Source organism: Melozone crissalis, unplaced genomic scaffold, assembly GCF_028551555.1.
Source record: "Melozone crissalis strain CALT ecotype California unplaced genomic scaffold, PUWL_Pcris_2 ptg000039l_1, whole genome shotgun sequence".
Taxonomy (NCBI): domain Eukaryota; kingdom Metazoa; phylum Chordata; class Aves; order Passeriformes; family Passerellidae; genus Melozone; species Melozone crissalis.
This window is the reverse complement of record NW_026535817.1, coordinates 7,183,989-7,192,692: the sequence shown is the minus strand read 5'-3', so window position 1 is coordinate 7,192,692 and position 8,704 is coordinate 7,183,989. Positions and strand designations below refer to the sequence as shown.

Below are 8,704 nucleotides of genomic sequence, written 5' to 3'. Positions count from 1 at the left end.
GCACCATGGCAGAGATGCAGTGGTGAGCTTTGGGAACGATGGCAAGAGCCGCTTCCTATCTCATGGTAGGAGGACAAGAGGGAATGCTCTTCTCGGGTCCTCAGCTGCCTCTGCAATAGTCAGAAGCAGAAAATATCTTGTGAATATAAACGGAGGGCTGTTCCACCTGGCTTGAAGGGCGCTGACGGTAAAACACAGTCAGGAATCTCTCTGTAACGCTGTCAGAGGAGCGTGGCAGAACTTCAGCCCTTGAGCAGAGCCCAGTGCCCGGCGGAGCCGCGGCAGCTCCATGAGCGCAGGCGGGGGCAGCGCGTGCGGAGCGGGCAGCTCCGAGCTGCGCCCGGCCGAGCCCCCGGGGCGCTCCCTCTGCCGGCGGGGCCTCGGGGCCGGGAGGAGCCGCGGCTGCGGGACAGCGCGGGCCCGGGGCCGCAGAGAGGCAGGTCCTCCCTCCTTCCCTCCTTCATTCCCTCCCGCCTTCCTTCCTTCCCCGGCGGCCCGCGGGAGCGGCGGTGCCCGCGCGGGAGCGGCTCCCGGCGGGAGGGCGGGGAATCCACGCCGGGATTTCGGAGGCGCACTGACATCAGGGGGGCGCGGCCGGCGGCGGGCGGGGGCTGCGCGCTGAAAGGCGGCGAGGCGCGGCCCGAGTCACTCCGGAACGGCGGCGGGGCAGCGCGGAGCGGCTGCCGGCACTGCCCGGGCTGGATCCGCGCCGCCAATGTGCCGCGGGAGGCGGGCGCTCACCCCGGCCCTAGGTAAGCCCGGGCGGCGCTCGCCGCGCCGCGCACCCACCTCCCGCCGGGTCAGGTGCGGGCGGGCGGCCGGGGCTCCCCGCGCCGCGCTGGGGGCGGCCGCGCTGCGAGGCGTGCGGGAGGTGCGGGCGAGCCGCGCTCGCCGCTCCGCGGGGCACCGGGCGGGAGAGCCGGGGCTCGGCTCCCCGGGCCGGCAGCGCTGAGCTGGGCGCGATTCGCTGCTCGCAGAGAAGCTCCGGCTCGGTACTCGCCCGTCCCGCCCGGCGCGGGGTCTCCGGCGCGTCGGAGCTTTGCGCGACCCTCTCGAGCCTGCGGAGACCTCGGTGCCAGACTGCGGCGTGCGGGGTCGCCTCTCCCCGCCGCGTCCTGCCCCGAGCCTGTCACTCGGCCCCCGGCAGGGACAGCCAGCACATGGCTGTGTGCGGGAAGCTCGCAGGGCCATTGCATTGCGCTGCCTCTGGCTTCGTTCGCAGTTCGCTGAGCTCTGCCTGGAAAGCCAGAGCCGCTTCTTGATCGCTTTAAAAAAAAATTAAAAATCAAAACGAAAAAGAAAAAACCCAACCCAGTCTTTCGCACCAGAGGTTGTGGTTGCACTTTGCCAGACGGGACTTGCGGCAAGGACCATGCGGTGAAGCCGAGCGCCGGAGCGGGACCGCAGCGCTGCACTCTGCGATCGCAAAGGGAAATAACAAACAGCCGGAGCGGGAGCCGCGCACCCGCCGCCTCTTCCCGGAGACCTGCATCGCAACAAGCCCCGCTGCCTGCCGCAGCCTGCAGCCGCCTGAGGCTCGTTCCACACGCTCCGCTTTGCAGGAAGGGCTGGATTTGCTCCCCGTCGCCTCCGGACCGAGAGAGCTGCGGCCGAAGGAGAGCGCCGCTTCCACGGGCGGCCGGGGCCGCTGCATGCTGAGCCCCGAGAGAGGGGAGCTGCGGTGGGCAGGAGAGCGGGGCTTTTCTCCGCTGGCCCAGTAGGACCTGGAGATCGGTGAGCGAGGGCTGTGCGGGGACGAGGAGCGCAGCCCGCCGGCCTTCCCCGCCCCGGGGGCCGGGAGAGCGAGGAGCCGAGGCCCCGCCGCCCCCCGCCCGCTGGATTTGCCGTTCCCGGCGGCTCCCCGCACATCAGTAAGTTGGGACCCGCCGTGCGCTCGCAGCGGGGCCGGCGCTGCCGCAGCCAGCAGGTGCCGCGGGGCGCTGCGGCGCCCGCCCGGTGAGGGGCGGCCCCGACCACCCTCCCGCCGTCCCCCTCCCGGAATGGAGGCACCGTGCTGCTGCGGGAAGGCTTGCTAGGGACCGTGGCCGGCTGCGAACGCTCAGAACGTCAAAAACACCCCCAAACGCTCCTCGCAGGTGGGGGCTGGAGGGGCCGAGGCGGGGGTGCCGAGCGGCACCGCGGGGAAACCCCGGGGCTGAGCGGCCGCTCGGCTGCCGCTTTGAGCGCCAGGTAATCTGCCCTCCCGAGGCAGGGACGGGCTAAGATCTGCCTTCCCCTGAGGAAGAGAGAGAGAAGGAGGGAAAGGAAGGGGAAAAAAAAAAAGCCTATGTTTTCATTCATAACTTTTTTTTCTTCCCCTTTTCCCCTCCTCTTCCTTCCTCTCCGTCAGCGCCGTGATCCGCTCCGCTCCGCTCGGGGCGCAGAGGGCGCCGCGCCGCCGCCGCCCGCCCGGGGCTGCGGGGAGCAGGGCGGGCCGGGGGGGCTGGCGGCGTGTCCGAGCGGGTGTGGAGAAGGGGAGGGAAGCGGGATCCCACCCCCGAGGTGCGGGGAGGGAGTGCAGCCCCGGGTGCAGAACCGTGAGGGCTCTCGCCGCCTGCGCCGTACGTTATTTTATTATTTTGTTGTACTCGTTTTTATTTCATTGTCCGGGGGGGGAAGCAGTTTACGAGCGATCTGCGCGGGGGTGGAGGTGGCTGGTTCAACTCTCGCCCCGGTCTGCAGCTGGGTTTGTCAGTCTGCGCCGCGTTGATGTTGCGCTTTCCCCCCAAAGATGGCACTGGATGTCTTTCGCATTTTCTTGGGATATTGTTTTTCATCCCCTAGGGAGCCCAGCTCCTGGCTGGTACAGCTGTAAATCTTTCCCTTTTCGCATTCATTCACCCTTGGTCTGTTGTGGATTTGTATTCAGTGCTCGTGAGGAAGGCTGCTTCTTGTGTGGGGTAGGAGGAAATTCTTTGCTGGAGAGTGGCGAGGCACTGGCCCAGGAAAAAACTGTGAATGCGCCCATCCCTGGAAGTGTCCAAGGTCAGGTCGGATGGAGCTCTGAGCCACCTGGTCTAGTGGAAGGTGTCCCTGCCCGTGGCAGGGGCTTTGGGACTGCAGAGTCTTTTAGGTCCCTTCCAACCAAGCCATCCTGTGATTCTGTTCTGTGAATTAGAAGCGAGAGTGTTTGGTTTTCTGTTTAATCTGGTGACCACAAAGCCCACACAGGTGATGTTAGATGTAAAATGAAATCTTTGACTACTGCATTAGGACAAAGATGTTGTGTCACGGCAGACGCTGTCACTTTCTGCCCATGGTGACTGCCTGCTAGAAGAAACATTTCCTCTTGTTCTTCCTGTGCTTCCACACCACGGTGCCTTTTACTGTCTGGAGTGGGGAACAGCTCCATGCTGGCTGTGGTCTGGGTACACAGGACACTCTCGTGGCATTATTGGATGAGGTTTTGAAATGCGTGATAGCACTCACCTTTCTCTGCTTTCAGGTAAACACTTTCCGGGGGGGGGGGCGTGTCAAAAGGGACTTTTCCTCTGGCTGGCAGTAAAGAAAAGCAGTTTGTTGTCTTGGTTCCCTGCATAAATGTGGCACTTAAATACTCAGCTACATTTTTGTGTAGGTGCAGAACTGTCACTGCAGTTGTTGCAACCTTCGAGTCTCTCACTAGGCAGGATGGAAAGGGATGGAAACATGTAACATCTCAACAATTTTCCTACTATTTAAAAGATAGACGAGCAGATGTTCTGTTTATTTGAGAAGCTTTTAATCTTTCTTTTGAAAATGGGTTTGTTCTTTGTTTGTGTTTTGAGGTTCTTGTTGAGGGGTTTTTATCTGTTCTTAACGTTCTCATGAACGCTCAGGTACTTTTTGTTTGACACATAGTTCATCTAAGACTTTTCTAGCCCATTCTTCTTTCACACTCTGGCCTGAGGTCAGGAAATATTTGAAAACAGGCTGTTTGCACCCTTGCTTTAATTTTATAAAGGAGCATATTAGATATGTAGGCTGAGTTACTTTCTCACAGAAAATGTCTTGGCCACTTGACAGCACTTAGTTCAGGACTCTGTAATGCACATACGTCACTTTAAGAGGGAGACTTTCCAAATGCACTAGGAAGCAAATCTGTGGAGCCTTCTGATGCTGCACATTCAGGGAGAAGAGTGAGAACTGGGCTTGTTCCTCACTCTGCCATACGGAACAGGAACATGACCGTAGTGGTGTTCTTGGCTGTTTCCAGCTCAGTGTCAGGGGCATTCGGAATTGCTGTTGCTAGAGACAGATGCTGAGTTCAGTAGCAAGGGAGAGGCGCTTCCCATGGCTTGCCAAGAAAGCATACAAGTTAATACTGGATTTTTATTTTTTAATTTTTTTTTTTTAAAGGCATGGGGTCTCCTTTGCATTCCTGATCCATGATGCCATACCCAGACTCTCCCCATTGCTGGACTTTGGCCAGATGCTCAGCACTGCTGTAATCCCCTGCTGAAAGTGATCAGTACCAGGTGGCTGGGGCAGTTTGGGCTTTGCCAGATCATTTCTGTTTTCTGAAAGTATCCGGTGCTTTATCCCTCCGCTGCCCTTGATCTCGAGTGTGTATATGTACACACGCAGCGTTTATTTACACCTTCTGTCTCCTTCCTTATTTCAGGATTTCAGATGCATGCCAGGTTCCCGCTGAATGCCAGCAGCAGAGATCACTACAGATGGAGCCCCAAAGTCAGCACGGCAGCGGCGGCTCCCTGGTGGTGATTCAGCAGCCCTCCCTGGACAGCCGGCAGCGCTTGGACTATGACAGGGACGGCCAGCCCGCCACCATCTTGTCACTGGACCAGATCAAGGCCATCAGGGGCAGCAACGAATACACCGAGGGGCCGTCGGTGGCGAAGAAGCCGGCTCCGCGGACGGCGCCGAGGCAGGAGAAGCACGAGAGGACTCACGAGATTATACCGATAAATGTGAATAACAACTACGAGCACAGGCCCGGCCAGGCGGGGCACGTGGCCCACCCGCAGAACGCCAGGGCTCCCGTGCTGAGCCGCTCCACCAGCACGGGCAGCGCGGCCAGCTCCGGCAGCAACAGCAGCGCCTCCTCGGAGCAGGGGCTGCTGGGGCGCTCGCCGCCCTCCCGGCCGGGCTCCGGCCACAGACCCGAGCGGACGATCCGGGCGCAGCCCAAGCAGGCGGCGCTGATCGCGGACGATCTGAAGGGGCCTCTGAAAGAGGACTTGACGCAGCACAAGTTCATCTGCGAGCGGTGCGGGAAGTGCAAGTGTGGGGAGTGCACGGCGCCGCGGGCCCTGCCCTCCTGCCTGGCCTGCAACCGGCAGTGCCTGTGCTCGGCCGAGAGCATGGTGGAGTACGGCACCTGCATGTGCCTGGTCAAAGGCATCTTCTACCACTGTTCCAACGACGATGAAGGGGACTCGTACGCGGATAATCCCTGCTCCTGCTCCCAGGCGCACTGCTGTTCTAGGTACCTGTGCATGGGAGCCATGTCCTTGTTCCTGCCTTGCTTGCTCTGCTACCCTCCGGCCAAAGGATGCCTAAAACTCTGCCGGGGCTGCTACGACCGCGTCAATCGTCCGGGCTGCCGGTGCAAGAACTCCAACACGGTCTATTGTAAACTGGAGAGCTGCCCCTCCCGGGGTCAGGGCAAGCCCTCATGATTTTGGGAGGGAGGTTTACTTCCTCCAACTTCAGTTTTTCAGGTTGTAGCTGATTTTTTTCCCTCTCCCCATCTTTTCTTCTTCCCCCCTCCTCTCCCATTTTGGGAGGACTGTTGCTTTCCTTTCCTTTCTGTCTGCCCAACTCCAGGCATATGAGCTCTTCCCCTTGCATCTTTGCTCTCCTCCTCTTGCTGACTTGGCTGAGTGTGGAGCATTTCACGCAGTCACTGCTGCTCTTTGGTAAGTGTGGACCTGGGATCTGCACCTGCCGCTCCTTCGGGCAGGGTCTTTGAGTTTGTAACTGAACCACTCCTGAAAGAGACAGTGAGGGCTCACTGGGCTCTTGAAGCTTCTTGCTCTGTGAATATCTTCCCAAAGATGGTTTTTTTTTTTTGTTCTCAGCAAGTTATGGTTTTTTTTCTCCTTAACCTCCTGGGTGCCAAGGAAGAATAACTTTCCTGAGTGAGCTGGATTGTGAAATAACTTTTTGTGTGTGTTCTTTCTGGAGAGGGATGTAAAATAAAGGCTTCACCAAATGAAAGGCCTGACTCTTCTATAAGCAGCCTGCTTCTTTTTGCATCTTTTTTTTCCCCCTCTCTCTTTTTCTCTTAACTTTTGGAACATTCTCAGACCTGAGAATTGTCCAGCCTTTTTTTTCTTTTTTTTTTTCTTTTTTTTTTTACATTTTCAGTGTAACTTCAGTTTTTGCTACACTATGTAGATCTTCACATTGGAGACATTGTGGCTGCAACATACTCATTTGTTTCTTCTGCTGTCCAGTCTTTGAAGGATATTGCTTGCTCCACCCTCCTAATCCAGTTTTTATAGTCTGTCAGTATCAGTTGATATTAAAGTTGGTGGTGTTCATATATCCAAACAGCCTTCAGGTGTCATTGAGTCACCTAAATGTTCTTGAATCCTTCAAGTCTCTTGTGATCCTTTGGCTTAGTGAGTTTAGCTCTGCTCTGTACTTTATAATTTTATTCTGTCCCTGTTTTATTGCCTTAGCCACAAATTGTGGTCCTTTTTTGTATATTTTATGTATAAAACACAAAGTTGAATCCCAACTATTTTTAAGACAAAAGTCTGTTAAAACTTTTTTTATTGTAAAGAATATTTATTATGTGAATCTCTATTATTTTATGATATTTATTGCAAAAGACTTCGAAAATGTACTCATGTCTGAATATAACAAAATATCAATACTTAACGAAATAAGGATGATACGAAGAAAGTACATATGTTAACTATAATGCAGAAAATATATTAATTAATGAAAATGCCTCTGGAGTTCTTTTGTTACAATGATAGGTTGTGAGCTACCTGTGTGTATTGCTGGGCTCTTCCTTCTCCTTCAGGTCTGTCAGGTGACAAATAACCTCCTATTGATACTTCAAAGCCACTAGTCTGTGCTCTAGTTTAGTTTACCTAATTTTAAGTTTAAGCCAACTATGTATCAAATAAGGGATGTTTAATACAATTGAATCTGTGTTGTGCTTAACAGTGCCAAGAAATAGAGGCTCTATTTATTTACCAAAGCATTTGGAAATACATTTGTGGAGGAGGAAACCACAACTTCCAAGTTGGTTTCTTTTTTGGTGCTTGGTTTGTTTTGTTTTTTTTGTTTTTTTGTTTTTTTTAAGGAATACCACATTAACATGCAAAGCCATTTTAAATTTTCCTATATAGAACTTCCTGACTGGTTAAATTGTGCAGCAGCGGAAGAAATTAATCTCCCCACCTCAATTCTAAATAAAAAGCTTGGAGCCAGGATGAAAAATAGTGATTGTGTTGCTGTAGTTTGGTAGCTTTGACATCTGGGAATGTGTGTGTGTTTGGGCCTATGTCTATGACTTATTTGGTTCTTTTCCCATACGTTTTCCAATGTCAACTGAGTCTTCTGTCTTTAAATTAAAGGCTCTTAAGGTTGACCTAAGTGTCACAGCTACTTGTGGCCATTTAACACACATTCAACAGAGAAAGCTTTTCATTAAGAGTGAATGGGGAGACCTCATTCTTTTCCTCATGGGGGTCAAGGCTACATCACTATTCTCCTGAACTTTAAAAGTTTTAAATGGATGCAATTTCACATGGCGTTCAGAGTAAGTGGTTCTAGAGAAACTCCACTTCAGAACAGAGCAGTGACTTGACAAATGTGTCATATCTTGCTCTTTTTTGAAGTCCTGCTGCTTTGAATTACCATATTCAAGCTGCTCTGACTCCCAGCACGGTGATGATTTGAATAAGCTCGGCTTTTTGTAGTTAATTCCATCCCAGCTGATGCAGTGTCATGGAACAGAGCTGACTGAGAAGCTGATTTTTTATTAAGCAGCACAGATGAGCCCTGAGAGTTACAAAGAGACATCATCACCTGAGTACACCCAGCAATGCTTTGCAAGGTGCCGGTGGTGCTGCTCCTCTGTGTGACAGAAGTGACAGCCTGGGGGGCAGCACTGGATGCACGTGGATTCTGCTTTCCAAGATTTCCCGGGAGGAAGCGAAGGCAGGAATGTTCCTGAGGAGCAGGGACTCGCTCTCCTTCGCTGTCCCCACGCGTCTCGAGGAGCGACAGCTGCAGACGCCCCACGGACACAATGGGGGCCTTGTGCGGCGCCCACTGGTAACTGTGTGTGGCACCCGGGAACACGGAGCCAGCTGCCTGCTCTGCTGCACCACAGCCAGCTCCCCAGCACCCCTGTGGGCTCCGAGGGTGCTGCTCCTGCCTCCTCAAGGAAAACATTGCCCTCTGCACCTCTGTCTCTTTTTTCAGCCAGGTGACTGATTTATCTGGGGGCTTGGGTTGGTTCCTAGCAGAAGAGAAGAAATCCCAAAGGATGCACATGTTCTCCATCCTTTAATGTTTGTCTTCCATCAGGAGCTAGGTTGTGACACTGTTTCAGATCTCTTTTTTAAGACAACAGCTATGCTCTAGTTAGTCATGCTAATGCTGCCTTTACTAACCAGATTTTGGGAATAACTTGAGTTTGCAGTGCCTCTGGAAAAAAAATTTACTGGGACCTACACAGCAAAGAGAAGAAAACAGTTCCTTGCAGGTCTTACATGGTCTACTCATTGCCAGGTAG

At 54.1% G+C, this 8,704-nt stretch overlaps 1 protein-coding gene across 3 annotated transcripts; it reads left to right on the top strand.

Annotated features, from left to right (window-relative positions):
* The first annotated feature begins 666 nt into the window (after positions 1–666).
* On the top strand, positions 667–7,448 carry SPRY1 (sprouty RTK signaling antagonist 1). 3 transcript variants are annotated; one of them, XM_054283786.1, is made up of 2 exons: positions 667–752; positions 4,604–7,448. In XM_054283786.1, exon 2 carries the CDS (start codon positions 4,659–4,661, stop codon positions 5,619–5,621), a length of 963 nt encoding a protein of 320 aa, XP_054139761.1. In that variant the 5' UTR covers positions 667–752; positions 4,604–4,658; the 3' UTR covers positions 5,622–7,448. The 3 variants fall into 3 exon arrangements, with proteins under 3 accessions (XP_054139761.1, XP_054139760.1, XP_054139759.1); XM_054283785.1 differs by lacking the exon at positions 667–752 and adding an exon at positions 1,684–1,871; XM_054283784.1 differs by lacking the exon at positions 667–752 and adding an exon at positions 2,530–2,561.
* Positions 7,449–8,704: the final 1,256 nt, after the last annotated feature.